Genomic DNA, 23,411 nt, shown 5'->3' on the forward strand with positions numbered 1-23,411 from the left:
GAAATATTTTGCTGGCTAGCGCGCGTCGCGGTGCCCCGTGCTCGTAAGTTTGTAGAATTTATAGTCGAAAACCAGCCCAGCTTGCAGCCCGATCGATCCGCAGTCTCTTCAGAAACCACCGCGGATCAGGGACCAACATTTTAAATAACCCTCGTACGATATCGAGTCATCGAACGTTTCTATTTGTCTCCTATTATTCGTCGAAGCAGTTACGAACCAGTCGTGTCTCGCGGTTTTTTTCCTCCCCGGAAGTCCTCGACCCGTTTGTTCCTGAGCGCTCTTTACCTTCCGGTGTTCGCGTTCCGCGGTCTCACATTGTGAAGCGTACAGAACTGCTGGATATCTAACGCAAAAATTTGCATGAATATTGTAACACGAGCGCCATGCATCGCAGTTTTTCATTTCTGTTCGCCGTTCCGCGAGCTCGAGGTCAAGGCAGTCGCTGATAATAGTCTATTACCGCAGAACCAGCGAACGCTTTCGCGGATTCGCGCGAACGCAAACAAAACTTCCTCAAAAGCGAATCGAGTCGTTTCTATTCATAATATGCTCAAAGATAAACTTGCACATGCTCGTGTAAACAAGCTTATTCAAAAATAACAATAAACGGAATATGTTGTCTTCGCTTCGCTTTTGTTATATAACAAGTTTTAAGGGGATCCTTGATTTCCAAGGCCAAGTAACTCACCCTCGGTTAGACGTTTTCAAATCCATTATTTGTCGTCTAGATCGAACACAGGGGCAGCTACGTTTCCCTTTTGACTTTTTAATAATTCTGGAATGAGAGGGTTAACAACAGTCGCGATATCGCGGGGGGAGCACACGTGTCGAAGTTTGCTAAGCGTTCGCGAACGAGTATACGCGCGATTCGAGCACGCAATCGTCAGCGGCGACGGCGTCGGCGGTGGCGCGACGTAAGGGATGCACCCGCGAACTTGTCGCGTGCGTGTACTTTCGTTTCGCAAATGGAATCTCCCACGCTTATGGTGAATAATTTCACGGCTGGCTCGTGAATTATGCGCCAGCATTAACTACGTCGCACATACGCGCGACATCGGGGGTTGCTTGGTCGATGCGAAATTAATACGCTCGGGGTATCATCGAGTCTCGCCGTCCTCCATCGTAGACAACGGCCGATTCGCTGCTTTTCCTTCGGGCCCCATTGTAGTTTTTACGCTGTACTAATTCCCGGTCTCGTTCCACGAACAGTAATTAATTTCCATGGTAAACGTTCTAAATATTTTAATCCTTCCTTTCTGTTCCCCCCTTCTGCGTACTTTTTCAATGCTTTACCAGACTTGTATTCCACTGCAATTTAATACAAGATGGTACAGGGGGCGATTCTTCGTGAAAAAATAATTCTATAATACGTTGGACGTTTAATAAATTTTACGAGGGATGATTTCTGTATTTTTTTAAGTCGCAGCGCGCACCTTCGTTTCTAAGATACCACAGAGCGTCCAACAATTGTTTCGTCGAAAATGCGTCGTGTCTTTCGGAAACAATGGAACCAGAAAAGGTAACCTGACTCGCGAACATCGCCGCGGAATTACACATCCGCGTTAGCCTCCTCTCCATTGTCGATGCACGCGTGTCGCCTTCGCAGAGAGAGAAGCTTACGTTTGCACGCGAGAATGAGCGAGATGGAGCCAGATGACGGTGAATCAGGGCGGGGGTAACGCGTTACGCAATCTCGTCGTCGCACTTGTCGGTAATTGCTTATTTATTACCCTATCATGTCGGTGGGTCCGAGTTTTTTCCCGGCGCTGTTGTCGAGGATGTTATCCTTTTCGATGGCGTTCCGCTACCTCGTTAAATCGATCAGCTTTCAGCCACGAACAGTGACAGATCCACACTGGAGGGTAAAATGGAGTCACCGGATGGAGAAAGGGCACATGCATTGAAATACCGCTTCGAGAAAATCTATTTCCAACTTGTCGTCGAGGAATTAAAAATAATACAAGAAGGTTGTGTCTTTGAAAATAAAAATAAGAATTCAGGCTCGAAACTTTCGAGGAGTTTAGGAGCGGATCGAGCTTTCGCGGAGCAGAAATTTACGAGGATTTCTGACGTTGCGAGCGCACTGTCGCTGGGACGCCTCGGCGTATCGCGTATTGTGCCGTTTACGCACGTTACGATCACGTGATTCCATTATGCCTGCCTCTGTGCGATTTGTTATTGTAATTACTGGAATCTGCATATCGAGCGACGAAAGTCTACGGCCGCGCTTGTGCTTTGTACCGTGACACGCGGAACTATCGTGCGACCGTAATAGTTGACGCGAGATATCATCTAACTGTGGAATACGAAAACTGATCCTGTTTTCGGAATCAAACGGAAGGAGATGCTTAAACCTCCGCTATACTGGGTAAAACCAAAATTATCCGCTACCATACCTAAACAAAATATATATATTGTAAAGAAACACCTGAAAATTTTATTCTGCGGCCCTCGAGTATTCTCTCGAGTATTAGCCCTCGCAAATAAAAACCCAAATATGTTATACCGGTACAAGTATCTTCGACATTCGTATGCATCAGTCTAATAGTAATCGCTGGTCGTTTGACAATTTAGGGCGATTTTCTGTCATTCGTCGACAAACGCCTCTCCGTTCAGGCTCGATAAGATCGTTATACAGGGGTGGAAAAAATTAGGTCAGAAAGTTGGAGGTCCACTTCCACGATTCCTTCCCATCGGAAGATGCGCCACTGTCTCCCCAATCTGGTCGAGTTTTGCGCCCTTCTTTGCCGCGACTTTCGTCGAACCGTTGCGGTTCGTTGGCGGTTTAGAATCCGAACGTAGGCGGGAAAGTTGATCGTAATGCCGTCCACGAAAGTTTCTGTCATGGGATCGTTTGTCATTACGCATAGCGAGACATACTACGCTGCTATCCCAAATCAAAATGGCATATCTCGAGATATTTTCGTGAAATTGATAGAAAATTCTGTAACAACGTAGCTTTTTGGATTATCGTCGTCCCACGCGTGAAAGGACATCGTAAAGACTGTTGAGTCCGTTTATCACTGCATCGAGCAACTCTGTATCCGATATGCAAAGTACTGGTAACACGTGAACGAAGAAGTGTACCACCTTGTAGCCGAAGAAGTGGGTGTTAGACGCGATCAAAAAGTTGCAAGACTGTAAAAGGGGCGATCGTCTCGAAAACAGCGACCCCGACACGATGTCGTATCAGGGCTCTCCAAGGACTTTCGTAATGGAGTTGTATCAATAATATAGGGGCGTAATAACTTCGGAACCAGGGGCTGCCACACCCTATTAACCGCATCGCTTCCACCGCAATTACAGTACGCCATCGTACACTCGTGGCTTGACACGATATTACTAGGCACTGATAATAAAGTTATATAGTAATAGTTCTGTCATGGTATGCATTTACTCTCTGTACACCTGCGACGAATAAATCGGTTGTTAATCACCCTCGACGGTCCAGCTCACGCAAAATCACAGTTTTCTCAAACTCCTCGCATTTTACTAAAGTAATCTTTATAGAGCTTTTTATCATTTCCCAACTATTGGCTCGTTTCTTGCCAGATTCGTACGGGAACTCTCCGATCGCCATTTTCGCAAGTTCATCGCTTCGGGAACAATTTATTTGGTAACAAATTATTCAGATGCGTAAAACATGAGAATCCGTTGGCGGAAGATCGAGGTATCCAGAGAAGGATATGGTAAAATTTTATATTACAATTCAGTGAGTTTTTTTTTTAATCGTCATCTTGACGTACAAGATTTTGCATAATCGATCAACAAGATCCCTTATTAATTCATCGATGCAGTTTTTACTTCTTTTAATTGTAAAAAGAATCGTTTATGCCTCTTCCTCTGTAATTTGGAGCAATTTATAACCGAACGTACATATTTAACTTCTGTTACCACCTGTAAATATTCAATCCGCTATAAGGCGACGTTTCAACCCAATTTAATAACTCTTTGCATTAACTATGCCTCGTAGAATGCGTAGCACTCAACACTGTTCTTTGTAAATATTTATTATTATTTGCTCGACTATTAAAGTTTCTGTAAAATTCTAGTGTTGAAAATCGATCTTGGTATGTGGAGCTTCCTCGCATGTTTTTCCTTGTTCGCATAACGTTCCTATTTTTATCCAGGATGTTCGGTTTAAAGTCATTCTTATTGTCCGATGACGCCAGTACCGCGACTAATTTGAATAATGTGTCCCAACGGTAACGAATAACACATACAGACGCGCGAATTGTTATATTCGTTCCTTGTGCAGCGATCAGTACTTCAGGAATATCACCCGAACGGAGGACTATTTTATTCGTACAATACTACGCAATTATATTTATATTATATCAAATTCTCGACACTTTTGGTACCGTGCAAACATAATGTTCGGCATATCTGTTTTAAAACGCCTACGGTTGTACTCGATCGATTGGTTTCGTTATCCCACAATTAGTATCGCTGATACTTGATGCTACAATCGCAAGATGTGCCGTTCAATAAAAGATTACATTTTGGGAACGACCGTCGTAAAAAGTTACCGTGCGTTAATTGGTACAACTTTGCTATACTGTTCACCGTAATTAGGGTACAATATTGATACAATATACGATCTCTGATAAGCATATTCGACGCGCGTGGGCGAGGGAACACAGCGTCGAGCAATCCATATTTCTTGTCGGCCGGTCGAATCGCCGCAGTCGCCGCGTTACATTTACATTTGCACAAACGAGTATCGTAATTGCATCTGTGACCGCGACACGCGAACGAACATGAGATGCGCCCGGCAAAAATTATTTCGCGTCCTAATTGAAACACATTCCTCGTCGAAATATAGTGCCGTATCACGGGATCGAAGAAATTGAATCATTCCCACGATTTGATTGGCAAGTTAGCCTGACAGTGGAATTAAAAATTTATACATTTTTTATCGTATCTTCGTGAAAGTACTACCAACGGATCGACGAAGTTTTCCCGATTGAAACGAGTCCAAACACGACCACATTTGGATTACTTTCGATTGTACATTTTTTTTAGCATTTTTGAAAAGTTGTAAACTGCTTGGAATTAAAAGCAGTCCGAATATGGTCGTGTTTGGAATCGTTTTCATCGAGAAAACCTCGCCAAGCCATTGGCAATACTGTCGCGAAGACAAATTGAAAATTGTTTGAGGTTCGAAAAGGAAATTTTGGGGCCAATACGATCGGGAGAACCGTTACTTTATTTCATTCGACATTTTTCGAGTTGCGTGGCATTTTTTTCGCTGGGTGTGCAAAAAGCACGTTTAGCGCAGAAAAGGGTGGCTGAAAATTTGATCGCGATGGAAGGCGTATTACGATGAAACGACAATTGCAACGGCATTGCGCGTCGGCCGCACTGAATTGATATTTATACGTCTGCTTCTAAATTAGAACGGTTTATAAATACGCTGGCCGCAAATAGCGTCCCATCCACGACACGTGCGACCACATGAGATGCGCTTCATTCGCTGTTTATTATTTACTGTTTACCCTTTGACACATCGTCCCTCCGATTACACGGCATCGATGCAAGGGAATTCGTCGTCAAATTTGAGAGATTTCGTGTACAGTTCGAATATACAGACCGAGCTCCTAACGTATCGACTTCAAACGAACGACTGCATGAAAAAATGTTTAAAATAGAATTGCATGGTGTCTAGGGAGACTTGCGGAAACATTTTTGTATCGTCCATCGAAGCAGGTACCACTTGTGGAATATCCTGTACGTCCCATAAAGCGATTAAGCCCTTCGTTGCGAAACGCGTCAAACGTAAAACGCTCGGTGCTCGTGTACGCACGGGAACTGTCCAGTCACGTTGGTTTTGATGCGTGACAATATTCGCTCGTGCTCTCTCGCGTTCGCAGATACGGCGCTCCACGGCACGAAAAGGTTAATAGTCTCGTGATACGTCGAAGACGCTCTTGAAAAATGAGGGGATAAATTCGCGTTGACTCTCTGCAAGCTGGAATAGAAAGGTTCTCTGGTTAGCGGGAAGCAGGCTGCTCCGTTGCGTGGAAAAATGTCTCTGACGCGAAACGACGACGGTACCGTTTCGGATTTCGTAATTTTCATCGAGAAACAATGAGCAAAACGACGCAGACATCGAAAGAGGGAACGGGTCTTCGCATTTCGAGGTGTTTGGGCTTCGGTGAGTCGACCAGGCTTATGGCAAAGTTAGAATTTCGTAGAACGAAGTATCATGAACTGGGGCGGCGAAGGCAGTCTCGAGTGGTTGCAACCCCAGTGGACTGTCGGATGGCCCATACGTGCTCGGATTCGTATACCTGGGCCTCCCTTGTTCGTAGTTAGTTTTGCACGCGGGCCCAGGGACCGACGCGGTGGAAAATTCCCGAAATAGACAAACGTAGGACCCTCCACCACCCCCGCCACGGAAACTCTTGGTGGAAGGGGGTGCAAAAGGCCAACGCCTTGGAAAAACGGCGGAACGCAGTCACTTCGTTTTTGACTTTCAAACACTTGCTTTCAATAGCTTGATTTTAGACTTTAGCACACTTCGCATTCGAAACAGAATACCTCGTCTTTGGCACAGACACTAAGCTTAGACTCGGTCACGTGTATTGTTTGTTGAGTTTTAATAAATATAGAAAATCAATTCGTCCAGTCAGTCCCCTGAAAAGGGGTGGTCCTTCGAGCTTAGTTTTAGTCGGCACACCACGTGCAATCTTTCAATATCCGAACGAGCCCGTCTCAACCACGGATTAAACGCGAGGATTAAAAGCGCGAGACGGTCGGATGATATTTAGGTCGTGTTAACAGTTGCGTCGCTAGCGGAGAGCATCGTTAACGAAACGTAACGCTCAATAGAGCGGTGTATCCTCCCACGCAGGAGGCAGCTAGCGCGCGCGTCAAGGTTACTGACACGTTTCTGCTTATCTTCTCGAGCCGCACCACGGCGCGGCTTCGAATCGAGAAAATCTGACGAGCAATCGTTAAATTACCTACGTTCAGATTCCATTCTAGCAAATTTTCAGTCAGAAATCGTAACGTCGAAACCAATTTTTCCAAATGAAATTTTGTTCGACGTGTTTCGACCCAATTTCGTGGGGCGCCCTGTACACGTTTCTTATCGTTCCCCCCCTTGGGATTATCGGCTCGACGAAGTAGCGCTTTCCCGTCAGCGTTTTCATTTCCGAAAATATTCATTTACTCGCGCAACCGCGCTGCATTACTTCCGGTCGAAGTGGCGGAACGTTGGACCCCCCAAGTTTGGCAAACTCGTCGGCGCAGTCGTAAACCGATTTCGGGGGTCGAATCGGGTTTACGGGACGGGGGCAACTCCCGCGTTGCTCTCGCCTATTAATTTGCAATCGCTAAGCGGCAGAATTAATCGGTCGTGCGAACTCTTGGAGCGTGATAAAGAGCTGGACGCGGTCAGGGGTTAGAGGAACGAGATAGGCACAGGGAGAGAGAAAGATGGCGCGGAAGGGAAATAGGGCGTGGTAGGAAGCGCGAGTTGATGAAACCGAATCGGACGGGAATGAAAGTCCGGAAAGATTTATGTCCGCGTTAATAACTGCGTCGTCTCGTTCATGGCGACGCCGTCGACAGTCTCGATTATGTTTCGCGGCGGCGAGGAAAATCGACGAACCCTTCGACGCCTCCCACTAGTGTCACGCACAGGGCTACCGATCTCTCGATTTCGAAGAGAACGGTTCTCGCTCTTTAACGATAGATTTACAACAAAATATAAAATGATTAATAGTGTACAGCGTCGCTCGTGGTAAGTCAACTGCTCGCATCACCAAGAATTCGTTAACAGCAACGAGCACGTATCATATCGTCGCTTCTTACGAGCATAAAGAAACAGATCTCCGCGCGTAATCGTAGTAAAAAATAAATGTTATTTCTTCCTATTCATTTCCCACCAAGGAAATCCAAAGGCAATCATCAATTACACGGTTGTTAACTGGCGAGCCACGTGCGTTACGTCGCACGACATGGACGCAACGGTTACGTCAAATGAGAAATAAATAATTCATTTACTGAAATTGCATCGAGACGCCAACGAGGAAGTACCTTTTTATTTTCTACCGGTACGAAATTACTATGATCGTAGTTTGCAGATCGGTGCTCATAATTTTTTTCTTCGAATTGGATCGTGAATCACTTCGAAGTTACTGTGCCGACTATTGATTTTGTATCTTCCTCGAGCATCTTGGGCCATACGTTTAAGAGTTATTTATAGTGGAGGTTCCATATCTGCGGTGTCTCCTTCATCTCGAATATTTATCAGTGTTTACGAGGATATTCTAACGACAGGATGAATATATTTTGCTTGGAAACAGTAAAGCAGCGGTTTACGTCCTTTCTAATCACAGGAAGGAGCTCGCGTAAATTCTGCACGCGTCTTCTTCCTCGGTCGCGTTTATCAGCACCGACGCCTTTAATAAACGTCGCTCGATGATGTTAATTTCTGCACGCGCGCGCATCAGTTTCGTTTTTAACGAATTTCCTCTGTTATTAACTGGCTGCCGTTTCAGTCTCGATGTTTCCCTGTTTTGTAATACAAGCGCGAGCTTCCGCCACTCGTTGTATTTAAATTAGGAGCGACACATATTTTTCCAGACAGTGCAACGTCGAAGATATACACGACGAAAGTAGAAAATTTCTTCTAAAAAGTACAAGAACGAAAATCGAATCGTCGAACCACGTAGTCGTGCAGCTATTTCTTATCGAATAATTATCGAATTCGTTCACCGGAGTTCTTCAGTTCGGGCGTAAAGAAATCACGTAGCACTGGAAACGAAAGGCGTGTACAGAAAGTTGAGAAATAATGTGACGTATCTCGTGGCGTTATGGGTAATTAAAAGTGCTCGGAGTAAATTCAGGAAAGCGGCGGACCGTGAAAGATCGATCGTTCGCGAGAACGGATTCAACGGATTCTTCGTACAAGAGTTAAAGAATCACTCTCCTCCCGGGAAGTTTGAAGCGATCGTTGAAACTTGGAGGTCCATTCCCCGTTCCAGCAATCCTTGAAAACTTCGACACACGCACGTCGTGTCTAATAAAGGAGGACCAACGATGGACTTCGGAATCTTTTCGATCCGCCCCTGTATCGTTAGGAAAACAGTCTTTCAGCGATATATGAGAAGACCTTTTGTTAATTCATTCGATAAAAATATTCTTCGAACAATATATTGACTAGGAAACGGATGATCTATCGTCGTAGGATTCGAACGTTCGAGCTCACGAAAAATGGTAAAAAGTGAGCAAGTCGAGGAAGCAGAGCTTCGCGCGTTGAAAGAATGCATCCGGATTCGCTCGAGCCTGCACGTTTATACATTCCGCTCTGTTTGAAAATAAAATCGAGCTTTTTGGTAGTCTTGAGCCCCCCTATGATGGTATCATTCACTATGCTTTGCGTCTACAACTGACACGCTTTTGGGGGCGCGAGGTTCCGTAGGCTATGGTCAAATATAATTATATTAACTTTAAATACAGACATAAATCCTGGCTCTCTGGATCGGTGGGTGGGGGCAGGGGGGGAGGGGTTAAATGACAAGGTATGGGAAGGGAGGAAACGGTTTCTCGTCGTCTAGGTTGTACGGGTCAAAAGCAGAAAATTAGACCGAGAAGGATGGCGCAGGATCCGCGAGGAGGATATTGACGCGAGCGAGAGCGAAGGTTTCCGTTGTCTGGCGAGAGCCGTGCACTTTCCGCGCTGCGAAATTGCTCCGCTGAAGGCGTCGGTTGCTAGATCCCGACCGAAACTGCTCCCTGGGATCCCGTCTCGCATCTATTACGACTTACGTACACACAATCCGGGGCCGGCTTTCTCGTTTTTCCCGGGCGAAAAATACGGGCGTTCTGGTTCCGCGCGAGGCGACGGAAATGTCTACATTACCGCGCGCTTTCTCCGCAATTTCCTCCGCGGCCGCTGATACGCCCGTCGGTGCTCCCCAATACACGTAACCTCGAAATTTATCGAGCTCAGCGAGCTCCCGATGAGAACTCCCGACGTTTGCTCACGAAACGCCGACAGGGAATTATCCAGCGCCATGTTTTCGGGATCGAAATTTCCTGGCGGACCTGTCGACGGACGCTTTCCTATTCGAATAAATATTTGGCCAATTTACGGTTACGTCCCGGTTAACTGAAAGAATCTTACAACAGACAAAATTTATTCTCGAGGTTCATAAATTTCAGTATTTCGTAGCGTACAGTTGCTTAAAATCAAAGTGTCTCGCGTAGAATTGGACGGTTTCGGTCTGACAGGGAACGCATTAAAAGAAACAGTACGGAGAGGATCGGCAATTTCTTTCGTCGCAAATTTTCTGCAGAATCCATCCCCAGCCCGGAGGGAGTCCTCGCGTCCTGCGTCAGGACGAACGCAGGAGGCTTGATGGAATATCGTATTACATCTGCGACAGACACGGTCTCGATTCGAGATACGACACAGGTGCAGGGGTTTGAGGCGGATGCCCGCGGAAACGTAGGACGCCCGATTCGCTATTAAAGGGTAATACGTATTATCGATTTTGGAACGAGGCAGAGGTTATCCCGGTTCAAATCATGACAAATGTGCAGTGGTGTGCGGCTCGGTTGTCCGCGTGGCTGTGTGCGCGTCGCGGCGGCAAGACCGCACCCTGGAAAAATTTTTCTCAATCTTTTTTTTCCCCTCTATCGACGCTCCGCGTATTTCGCTTCGAAAACTGGTCCCTCGATTGGCATCCCTCGTGCACCGGTCGTTTCGCCGTGTCTGTGCTCGAATTTTGGTTCCCCGTTTACAATTTCTGGCAACACAGTCGCGAGGAAATGGTTCCGGAATTGTTTCGATCGCTTTTCGATCACCAGCGAACGAAAAAACTGCAGACGATTTATTCATTATTTATTCGTACGATATTTGTGGAATAAATATCCTATTTATTCTAACATCTTTCGACTCGTAAAGTTCTAGGGTTAATACCACCCCTATATTTCTACTTCGCTCGAAACTAACAAATCTGAATCTTATTATATTCAAAATACACAGAAACTAGACAGGGTGTTAGTAAAAAATTTGACGTGGAATTTAAGGTAAAACGGGGTATCGTGATTGGTTATCGCGAGGAACCAACCGCGCGGAGGTATCGCGAAATGGCCATAGACTCACGTGCCGCGCGTCGCCCGATTCGTGCATCGAGATTTACGCGACGAGAGTAGGAGACACGAGCCTCGGTGAGATAAAACACAGTCGCCAGGAACCGATCGCCGGTTCGTCGCTGGTGGACGTCGGTGAGGAGGACAAAGACACGTGGGTAAAAAGCGCGGTCAGTATTGACAAGCACGGTGAGAAATTGTCGGGTTAATTGCGAAAGAAACTGGACGGAACGAGGCATCCGGGCCCGCGGAGTTAAATATCCCGCGCTACCGGTTGCCAGCTCGAGGATCGTAGAAAAAGCAGCGAGTTTAAAGGACTCGTCGCGTTTTGCTTTGACCCGCGAACAGAATGCTGCCGAGTGATTCCCTTTTTTCGATTTCGAGCCGATTACCGCGTTCCTCCTTTCTTTGGCTACCGATTCACGCGATTTCGTCGAGCGTCCTCCACGTGGGAGGTGCCCGTGGACGAGTCTCGACACCGAAATAGGCGATGATTCTCCACGCACCGACGCGACCACAAATGGGAGTTTAGCGGCGATTTCAATTAAGGTAAAGGCCCCGCTTAAGGGGGCCGGACAGCATCTAATTCCAGCGAAATAAAGTCTTCTTCGGAGAATCGTGCTGTATGTAAAACTGTCCCCGTTCAATTACGAACGTGCGTGTACTCGCTAATGCGTTTTGACTTGTTAGGTCGTCGAATGCGTAATTAATAACTCTCTATTAATCATTCGAGATTTTCAATATGCCTACCGTATCCACTGTATACAAACACGATAGGTGAACGCACGCGGTTGATTTTATGACCTGATTTTTATTATACATTTTATATTCACTTTAGTAACGGTTGATTTTAAGAAGACGGATAAATTATTATCTCTCGCGAAGGTAATATTCAGTGATGTGTGTCATGTCTGGTCTCCGCGCCGAAATATATCGTAGCGCAGAAAAGAGCGTAGCATAAGTTTCCGAGGGTAGCGGTTCGCAGAGTAGGTCAACCCATGTCTATCCTTGACCATAATTATGCACTAGTACCGACAAGGTTTAATTTAGCATCGTTGCAAGACCGTAAAATTACGGCAGGCCTTACGTTTTTATTTAAAATCGGCGATGGCTATGTTATCCGATCACCCTTATTAAAATTAATTAAATTTCATATTTCACGCGGTGCGCGGATGGGGGAAGCAGTTTTAAATTCGCGCTCTTAAAATTTCAAGGGGGAATACCGCGGCGCGGTAGTGAACAAATGGAAAAATGTTGTTCTCGCGTTTCGAGAGTTTAATTATTTAAAACTATATTTCGAAAGTTTTGCTTTAAAATTTAACGAAGTTACCGTATATTTTCGAGAGCGTGTCAGATTGCTCGAGCATACCGACCGGCAGGTTTCAACGAGTTTTTCTCAAAACTATATTTCTCGAGACTGTCGATGTGATATCTCGGGAATCGCTGAACCGATTCATTTTTAATTTCGCGTGCATTTAAAGTAGCCTGTAGCTTGTGTCAGGCTGAAGTTTGTAGCGTTAAATTTTCTACGTTTCTAGTTGAAGGTATTCCTTTTTAAAGTGCTGTCATTTTAATAAATGATATATTCCTTATCTCCTGGTTCGGTAGATATGGCAAGAAAATGTACTTAAATAAATATGTCGATAGTCTAGCTAATGGGAATCCTCTTTTAATCACCGATGCCTTCATAGATATCACTTGTAATGGAAGCAAATTCAGCTGACCGCTCAAGGCTGTTAAGGGGTTACCTCGCTATAACGTTTAGCTACTCTACCGCTCTGTGTCCCATCTGTTCACCCAATCCTACATACGCGTGTTATCCGTGTCCAAATATTGAGGTGGATACCGTGAAAGAGGAGCTAGTTTCTAGCGACATTCGTGGACGAGTATATGCTCCGGAGCAATCCGGTAAATTTACGTCCCCTTTACTCGTTATTTTACTGTCTCTCTTAATAAAGTATACTTCCACGAAGATGCAACGAATGTGGGCGTCGGTGTAGTGGCAAAGTAGCTAGATAGTACAGAGAAGGTTACCCCTCGATAGCCTTCAGCAGTCAGTTGAATTTATGTCCGCTGCAACGTCAAATGTGAGCGCGTATGAGAGACAAATCTGCCAGGTGGATTTAACCACGAGCCTTCCAACGCTGAACCAAGTTTTCTACAGCCGTCCAATATTTAATAATGTATTCGTCAATATTAATTATTCGTACTTTCGTACAGTTTACCGGGTCATAGATTTTGTAGGAAGGTTTTTTTTTATTTATAACTTGGATATCTATACAACACAATCACCTCACTATCTAAACGCTTATCGTAACGAAAGATCCCCTTACGTTTCTGTCACGAGTAAAAGAGATAATCGCTACGTACTTAAATGAGTCACCGTTTAAGAATTCTTAAGAAAGCTAGTCACGCTCTTGGCCCACGAGTCTCCCTTCGTCGTCGAAATACCATCGCCTCGGATCGGTGATTAACGACTGATCGTCGCGTCTCGTTTCTCGTTTCAGCAGCAAAAATTCGTGAAGAGGACGGCCGAGGAGTTGGAGCCAGCCGGCGGCGGTAGCGGTGACGGAGGGTTTGGCGAGCCCCCGGTGAAGCTGCAATGCACGCAGGCGCAGCATCAGCACCAGCAGGGTCCCGGTGGCGGCGGTGGAGGCGGGCCTCATCACGGTCACGGTCAGCACGCGCCAGGAAACGGCGCGAACTCGACGGGCCCGACCCACGGCGGGGGCGGTGGCGGTGGCGGCGGCGGCGGGAACGAGGGCCTGACCAAGTTCTCGGTGGAGATCGTGCAGCAGTTGGAGTTCACCACGTCGGCCGCGAACTCCCAGGCCCAGCAGATATCGACGAACGTCACGGTGAAAGCGTTGACGAACGCTTCGGTGAAGAGCGACCTGCTGAACGCGTCGTCGTCGCCCAAGTCGGGCCCGGACACGCCGGCGTCAGCGACCTCCAGGCCTCAGACCGGGGGCGGCGGTGGTCCTGGCAGCGGGGGCGGTGGCGCTGGCGGTCCGCCGACCGGCGGTGGCATCGGTTGCGTGGACATCGGTAACCTGGTCGAGTGCAAGCAGGAGCCCGACAACGAATTCGTCGACCTGGAGCAATGCGCCGCGGCCCTGGAGAAAGACGCGGCGGCGAACGGCGCCGGTTTCCCTGGTTTCTCCGACTTTATGGGCGACGACACCGGCGACGAGATCATCACCTCGGACGCGTTCAAGGACCTGATCTCGGAGATCTCCGACTTCCATCCGGAGTTCATGAAGGACTTCGACTTCGAGGAGAAGATACCCGTGGAGGCGTTGGCGAACAACGCGGTGGTCGCCGCGGCTGCCGCCGCTGCGGCGAACAACAACAATAACAATAGCATCGGGACGAACAACGGGCAGATCAAGATCGAGGACGACAAAGACGCGATACACCAGCAGCACGGGAACGCCAACAGCAACAGCTTGAACAACGGCACGGGGACGAACAACGGAAACGTGCCCGCCAACTCGAGTCCCGGAGGTCTCGGATCGGCCCAGTACTCCCCAGCCAGGCTGTCTTACTCCAGTCTCGACTTCAAGTCCGAGATGAGTCCCGCCGCCCAGACGCTCAAGCAGATGGCCGAGCAGCACCAGCACAAGAGCCAGCAGCTCGGTCTCGGTGGATTCAATCCTAGCGCCGCCGCAGCGGCCAGAGGACCCACCGCTCGGTCTCCTTACGCGGAGTTCCCTCAATTTGGCGGCACCTCGGACTACCTGGGTAGCCCCGGTAGCAACGGTCCGCCGGGCGGACAGCCCCAAGCGACGCCTGGCACCGGGTCTTATCACAAAAACAACGGAGCGTCCGGATTCCAGAGCCAGCAGACCAACGACATGTTCGTCAGCTCCCAGACGCAATTCGCCGCAGGGCTGGCTGACATGAAGAGACCGCAGCCAGCCGCTGGCGGTAAACCGAGCATGCTAGGCCCGAGCGGAGGATACAAGCAACAGTACTCGCCGTACGGAGGTAGTCCAGGATCGATGCCGAATCACGGCAGCCCCGGTTATCCGCTTCCACCTAGAGGCTCCCAGGGAGCTGGACCCAATCAAACCGGCTCCCAGGGACCTTTCACTAGCTCCACGCCGCCGAGGCCTCCCTCGGGACCCGGCACCTCATCCCTGCAAATCAACCAGGCGCAGCAGCTACACATCAACAATCCCGGACATCAGATTCAGGTTAGTGAAACTCTCGTTATTGCGTTCCGTGGTTTCGATTGTCCTCGCGTATTTATAGATCTTGCAAATCAGACCTCAAAATGTTGGTAGCTCCCTTTGGAAACTCTGTCGAGAAAAGTCGAGAATCCTCCCTTAAGAACCGTTGATGTAAAACATGTGTTTTTCTCACGACGCGACTAATGGAGGGCTAATTACTTTCCGCGTTAAAAGAATCGTTACCGTGGTCCTCTACTAATCGCTGTCCACGATTTCAACCCCGAGAAGCTACGGTAAAGACTCGGAGGATCGTCTCGTTCACGAGACGGTGAAAGATGAGGGAACGGGACGCAGGAGTCAGGACCAAGTTGGAATTCCTCGGCGCGCGAGTCAGGCGAGGCCGAATGATATCTGTTGCGTCGCGACGACACGTCTATTTTTGTCGGGCGGGATTACGAGTCGAAGTCGGTGGCGGCGACGACGCCGCCGCTGGCGTCGGTGGTGGTGGTGGTAGCGACGTCGGCTGGTGGCGTCGCCGGCGAAGGGGCGCGCTAGCCAGCGGCGCTAACGGCAGCAGCGGCGAGAACTCGATGGTAGAAAACATAGGGGGGAGATACCTGGCGTCACGAGGGCGCCCCGACGCGCAACAAGTAGTCTGCCCCCTCCAACCGCCTCTTTATAAATTTTCCCTCTCGTCGTGCGCCCTCCCACCCCCTCGATGAAACGGCACGGTGGGGAGGAGAACGATCGACGGAGGAGAAAAGAGGGCTGCATGGCCGCGCGCAGCCGGCGTCGCGACGCCGTCACCGTCTGCTCGATTTAACCTGCGCCTGCAATCCGCGTCAATACGCTACGAGTCGGTAGTCGCGAGGCTGCACTCGCGACAACCTGCACGGGGTCCGACTTTGTCCTCGCGATTTATTTCCGAGCGTCGTCGTTTTATTTATAACAAAACGGCCCGGAAATGGTAACGCGACGGTACGAATGGCGTAATAACTGACGCCGAATCGCGAGGGGAACGCTTTTTCGACCACTCTGGATCGCGCTACGTCAAACGGAAAGAATCGTAGGAATTTTTTGGACCGCGATCCCTTATCTATCGTTTTGTTGCACTGGCGAGAATATAAATGCAGAAATATTTATTGGGAAATTTTTCGACTTTTCAGAGCTAATTTATAAATTAATTCGGATTGTATTAGTCCGTTGATTCTTTAACCTTTGCAGAGGGAAAACTGGCTCTTTTTGGATCCGACTTTTAGTCAATGTTTATGTTTAAATTGGAGAGGCATTAGAATTTCTTGTGTGTAAAATAAGTCAAATTAAAACAGTATTTTGGTCCATAGATAATGATAGGTATTCTTTGCAAAAATCGTACAGAGACATCGCAGATTAAAACATTATTAAAGCGGCATGTATCGGAAAGTATCGTAACGTGGTTTTTCGTATTTGTTAATTTGTTATCGTTATGGATTTACAGCGGCGAGAATATAAATAGGAAAATATTTATTTTCAAATTTTACTGTAATTTGCTTTATCTTGTTTTTATTTGTTTGCGCAAATCCCACTTCGTCCCATTTCGAACGAGATACGGTGAAAATTCTTATCTAGGTAAAAATTTCGAATTTCGTATGAGAGATACACAATTATTTATCCGATACTCGTTAAAAAACAATTAAAGTTCAATTATAGAATGAAATATTTCACAATGGACAGATATAGATTTAACTGCTCGATTTATTTGATTGTCGACGCGAATAAATTGTTATACGTTGGTTTTATTGGTCATCTGTTATTGGGATAAAATTTTTTCCACGTCTGTATCAAACTCCGCTCTGTGGGCTCTAACTGACTCTAATTGAATGGGGAAAATGAGATTCTATCGTATTTAAAAAAAAACAATGAAAATACAAATAACAATAATTAACTATAATTGATTTACACGTTTGATGATATTTTTTCTGACTTTTTGTAATAAATATTCGATAGTAGTACAATTTTCTACGAAGCATAGAGAACCACAGAGAGAACCTAAATAGCAATTGACACGTAAAAAATTACGATTAATTGGATCAAGAGCCTGGTACTTAGCTACATTTGTAAGCGAGACAGTGAAAAATCGGATTTCTCCCGAGACGTTTAAACGGTAGTGAAAGTTACTAAGACTTAATAAACCTATCTATTAATGAACTTGATCAGAAAAATATAAATTAACTACTATTCGCATTTAACGTTCTGCTGCGCTCATAAACAGTTTAAGTAGCATATGCTATCTAACTTATACGAGGCAAGTCTCAGGTATTTATCCCGTACTCTTTGTATCGCCATGTTATACACTTTGTATGTTTAACTTCCAATCCCAATACGATGGGGGATAAGGAAAAGCTACGGACGTCAAAAGGAAACTACCGATTGAGGAAACCGAGACTAGTCCCTCCAAACGACTACTCGATTGTATAAAATCCCTCGTCTATTGTGACCGATTCGAAGAGATCTTATCTACTCGTCCCTCGAACGCCTTCGAGAACCTAAACGTACTCTCTGTCCTGATCGCGTATGGACACTTCTGTCCCTCGTAAATCACGTCTGCTACCGCGCATATTTGCATCTCAATGCGTCCAGGCGAATGACGCCCCCTCCCCCCTTTTTTGTTCTCCACCATCGTGTTTTCAGTCTTCCGTGTCCAATTTTGTCGACTTCGATTTTTCTTCCTATTACTCGTAAAATGTATTTCTCCGTTAAATTATTAAGGACTATCCCATGAAAATTAAGTAGCTCGTATTTTTCGTCGGGGGCATAAGGAGCAACTAAACAGAGGAAATCACAAACGCACAGATCTTTAACTTTTGCTATGAAGTTAATTGTTTCTCCAGCGATACTTCCGTGAAACGAAACGCGTTGAAAATGTAACGCAACGTCACGTAAAAGAATGTTATCTCGCGACAAATTTACATATCATTCAGGGCGAGACCGAAAACCGCCGACTTTCCCACGTTGTTTTCCTTTGGTTAATCGGCACGGTTATCGCGACGGAAGTCAAAAAGGTGTCGAAACGAGCTACGTTTCTACCCCCCCACCCTCCTTCCTTTTCTCCGTTATCGGGCGTTTGTATGCCCCTCGCGGAAAGCTGCTGGAATTATAACGATTATGCATTGTTATCGGATTCAGACGCTAACGCGCGGAATGTAAATGACTTGAACATTTGGGTCACCGGGGTTGCTCGGCGTTGGCGTTCACGCGTGTCTCTTCGTGGAAATGGATTAAGTCTAGAAGAATTAACAGGATCGTTTCGAGCGAAAATTACTCGTTTATGCTTTGTGTTTTATAGAAAAGTGATATTGCAACAGGAAATGTTAAACAAAATGTAACGATTATGGAGCGGACAGCAGAAAATTAATACCGCGTCTACAGAGGTTGCAACGTTGTTGCAGAGCTTTCACGGAATTAATTTAAAAGGTATTCAATTATCTCGCTCTCAACGATCCTTTAAATCTATCCACCGTATATTTTGTTATTATCGACGAATGTTTCGATAAAAAAAAGACTCTATCGCGATATTTGAACGTTCGAATGGTTGAGCGATAGAATGATCGAACATTGGGATAGCTGAGGTTAGTATAATAGAGGTTCTGCTGTAATCGAAATGGTTCCTCAGCCTTGAACACGACGAAGGTTACACAAAGTTCCGATCGACGTTTGGTGCCGGCTACGATATGCCGAGTCTTTTGGAGCGATTCCAACCACAATGGATCAGAATATCCGGATACGAGTGTTTTCCTCGTCGGGGTTGTTAATAAACGGACACTCACGTATTGCCGGAAATTGACCGTGCGCGCAAGTCCCTCCCGTTCGGGTTCAAAGGTTACGTAAACCTTCGATCGTACGCGTTTCGGGTACGCGCTAACGCGCCGCATATGTAATTCGTAGCGCGCCACAATGGGACAGATTTCCCGGAACATGGTAAATATTCGATCAATTAATTTATCGATACTTCGAACACGAACATAATTAATGACTAAGAAAAGCAACGCGTTACACGTCGATAAATAATATACAACGAGCGCCGATAACTCAGGTTGAACGACCCAATAATCGACACGTTTTGCGCGAATTCCTCTTCATTTATTAAATTTTAACAAACTTTGACCCTTGCCAAACCAAATCATACAGTTCATGTATGCCAAACTGATTTTGGCCAGTGGCTGTTCACAATTATTTTGGAACAGTAAAGAATACTTTGGAGGCCATTTTTGTTGTGCTTTTTGGAAGTATACGGAACAATGTGACATCAGTGTATTTTATCGAACAGTTGGAAAGAGGATCGCGAGTGACAAAAATTTAGGGAGTGTCGCTACGAATAACTCTACGAGGACGTGCAAAAAATGTCCGGATTCAGTGAAATTTAACACAAGCTGTGCGTCGACGCGGAAGAAAAGTAAATTACAGTTCTGCCATAAGTAGATCCGCGAAATTTTATTCGTGTCGCTAGGTACACGGAGGATTACTGGACCGTGGGAGGTTCTCATCCCTCTTTGTTACGCCCTCGAGGGAATTCCCGCGGTCGAAAGATCGACGTTAACGGAGAATCGAAAGGGAAGGGACAGATTGTATCTTGCAGGGCGGGAATCGGTATCGGTCGCATGTGCTACGGATGGAAATAAATCGCCGCCGGTTGGCGACCCTGTCTCACCTATGCAAATCGGCCATCGGCTTAATTGACGAAATATTCAAATCGTCAGAAGCTCCGTGGCGCATTCGAATGATAATGGCTCTGCATGCGCGCGCGCTGACTTCCTCCTTTTTTTTTTTCAAAGGTGGCCACCTCTTTCCTTTTATTTCACTCTTATTTTTCTCTCTGCGGACGTCGTTGTTGTTCGTCGCTGCTAGATCCGGCGCGATATGCGCGGTAGGCCTTAACGTTTGGTCGTTTGTAAGGTACGCGTTCATCGTTGAAGGGTTATCGATCGACCCGCGTCGATCTACATATCCGAGCAACAAGGACGCGTTTCCTTTTTAACCGACCTTCATCTTGACCCTCTTAGCACCGTCGTCGCCGTTAAATATAAATCAGCCTGGAATTATTGCTCGGAAAGAAAGAGGAACGGTCGATCTCGCGTACCACGTTCGTGGATGGCTTTCCACTCTGTTGGCTGAAAAAATAGGTCACTGTGTATAGACTCCCGGTCATCCCTCTTTAAAGGAGCGCAGCACGGCTCGAAGAGTGAATGCATTTTCAGGAATTTTTTTCGAACAAACGATAGAAGTAAATCAATAATCGGGTGAGATTTATTAACACTCTGTCGAAACTCGACATGACTGTATTTTTATAAGACGGTATGTAGGAAAAATTAAAATATTATAAAAGGGGGTCGCGACTGGGGAAGGGTTTGTGAAACATCGCCAGTGGAGGAGTCGAAACGCGTCGATAATCCTCGGTGACGGTAGTTTCTCGTTTTTCCGGTGGGATCCTCGGGCTGCAGTTCGTTCCGCGTGAACAGGAAAATTCGATATCCACTCCATAAATATTCATTTTTCTGGAGGCGTCGCGTAAACAAGGATTCGTACGCGAGCGGAAGTTCAACGCTCGGCCGCGCTGGTCCGGTTCTGCGTTCGTTTCTGCGCGGTGTGTACACCGCGCAGAAACGTGATTCGATAATGAAACAGCACTCGGCCTAGCTGACTTTCGCGCGCCGGACCGCAGAATTGTCTCGCGTTGTTCGAGCGTCGCGACGCGCGATCCAGATATTAACGCGATCGTTCGCGACAGCCTCTTGCGCAACGTGTCGGCACCGTGTTGTTTTCTATTAATTAACGACCGCGACGTACAGGACAATTCTAGAACCTGGGACGTACCGCAACTTATCTTCTCTCAGCAACGACTCGGTACTTGTACCCTCGTGCCAGATAAAATTACACTATCGTCGAAAGATAGTTCCTGTTGCGACGTTCGACCCTTTTGCTTCGTCGGTTTTCGATGTCTTTGCTTATAAAAGAGTTATAGCTTGGTCCAGTTTCGAGAATCACCCTGTATACGGTGCACTTGCTGGAAATCGGCCGGCCACGGTGATTGGTTGCCGTGTTGTCTCTGTATCGGTGCATCCTGCGGCGATTGAACGATATCGGAAAATTGTATCTTGTCGGTCGAGGTAGAGTTTATAGTGCGGACTCTGTTGTTTGAGATGGACTGGATAAATTCTCTTAAGAGGTTTCTCTACTTTGGGGCCCTAAAAATAAATTTTACAAATAAAAATAATAGATTTTTTGGGTAAAGATTAAATCAATTCGTTGCTTTGACAGGTATCCTCGTTTGGAAGATATCCAGCACATGTATTAGAATATTTTTTCTTATGGAATAAAATATATGTTTAAAGAGGTATTATCAACAGGGTTTGAAAAAATAATTAACGAAGAAACGCCCCTTTTTGGCATTAGAAAGTAGGAAACCCCAGAGACGAGGATCGTTCGAGAGATTTTAACGATTGGTTATTAGTGTCGCAAGGTTAAAAGTGCACCCACAAACCGAGTCTACGCACGCAGCAAGAATATTTCCAATAGTAGAGAGACGAATGCTAGGATAATAATCGTCGACGCTCAGCCATTTTTACAACAAATTATTTTGAATATTTATGGCTAATTAATCTTGGAGAGACCGAGCCATAAGTCATCGCTTTAATGACTAGGAGGGAGAGAAACGGGGTTCCTCGAGACCACCTACGTTATACGGAGTTATTTCTAGAAAACGACCATTAAAAACAAGCGTTTTACGTGCAATATACGTTGTTTATATATCTAACGAGCTGGGAGGGAAAAAATACGAGGGGAACATACTTTCAGTCAATTTTCTTTCATCGATGTCCTTGCATTTTACTCGGTAAAAGAGCTACGTTTATTGTACAATTTGGTTATTACTGTTTCTCCCGCGCGTTGCATTGAAGATTCAGATTTTCAATGGCGGGCGTCGCGAAGTTCGCGGAAGACGCGGCGCGACTTCCGGCCGCCAGAGTCTTGGGGTGCGTTTGAGGCGTCCGCGAGCATCCTGGAATATCCTCTTGACGCGCGGTGTGCCTCAACAGAACTTTAGAAGGTACATTCCGCAACGGTGCTGCGTACAGCGCTGAAATCGATATCCATGCCCCTCTGTTTGTAACCTACATCGTGTCTGCTCTGGCAACGCGCGTACAGTCGACGACAAAACGCATTGTTTCGTTGCCCGCGGCTGACTCGTCCATTCTTCGGACAATTTGGTTAAACATATCGGTATACAACGTCTGGAAATTGTCAACAGGGACCCAAAGAAACGGTTAACTTTTATTTATTTTCAACCCCAAACATGCTTCGTTCAAAATGATTCGCAGACTCGATGTACACGAAGAAAAGCTGTGTGGTTTTATTAAAAAACGAGTCGAAATTGCATCGATGCACTTGAGACAGAAATACACGAAACACAAACAGTTATTGCACCGTTCAACTTTGATCGGTGCCACTGTTCTCGCGCATCGAACGAATTCGATTTTCCGAATTCGAATCCGAACGGAAGCGTGTAAGAGATAGGATCGTTCCAAATAAAGCGACTCACCCTGTACGTGCTATTGGCGGTCACCAGCGCGGACGAATCGAGCGGATTCGATTTTTGGTTTCGCCGCTTTCATTTCGGGAACCGACGTCCGCGGGGGTGGCTGCAACACGATTCCGTGTTCTGTATCCACGGGTTGTGACTTACTTTTTGTTTTGCAACCGGACGCTGATTCCTTTTTTATTGGCGCGGTTGTTTGTTCATCGGGAGATATCGCAGCGGGGATTTTTATAACTTCTTTATGAGCCACCGGAATTCGTTCTCCCGGAGACAGAATCGATCGTAAATCAAATTTTCCGGCGAAGAAATTTTCGTTCGAAGGGTCGTAACGGCTAAAATTTCATTCCGAAAGGCAAAACACACCTTGCTCGCGGAGTCATCGGCGCTCTGCCACCGATGGCCGGGATTTTCGACGCGATTCGGCCGCAAATGTCATTCGTTCTGCGCGTGTAAACGCAACTTAAGCGCGCATACTTTGCCATCGGTTAATATTTACGCGTTACACTGTTCCGGGCGACGTCGTGTTTTACATGCAAATATACGGGCGATCTGAAAAA

General features: G+C 46.5%; 1 protein-coding gene across 2 annotated transcripts in view; it reads left to right on the plus strand.

Annotated features, from left to right (window-relative positions):
* Positions 1-23,411, plus strand: part of LOC122399444 (neurogenic protein mastermind-like) — a 208,946-nt gene that overhangs the window by 126,942 nt on the left and 58,593 nt on the right. For both annotated transcript variants that reach the window (XM_043400128.1, XM_043400129.1), the window contains exon 2: positions 13,617-15,308. In XM_043400128.1, the coding sequence (XP_043256063.1) occupies positions 13,617-15,308 (1,692 nt within the window). The remainder of the gene's footprint in view (positions 1-13,616; positions 15,309-23,411) is intronic.

Source organism: Colletes gigas, unplaced genomic scaffold (genome assembly GCF_013123115.1).
Source record: "Colletes gigas isolate AHSC1104 unplaced genomic scaffold, ASM1312311v1 Colletes_gigas_Sc00013, whole genome shotgun sequence".
In the NCBI taxonomy this organism is placed as follows: Eukaryota; Metazoa; Arthropoda; class Insecta; order Hymenoptera; family Colletidae; genus Colletes; species Colletes gigas.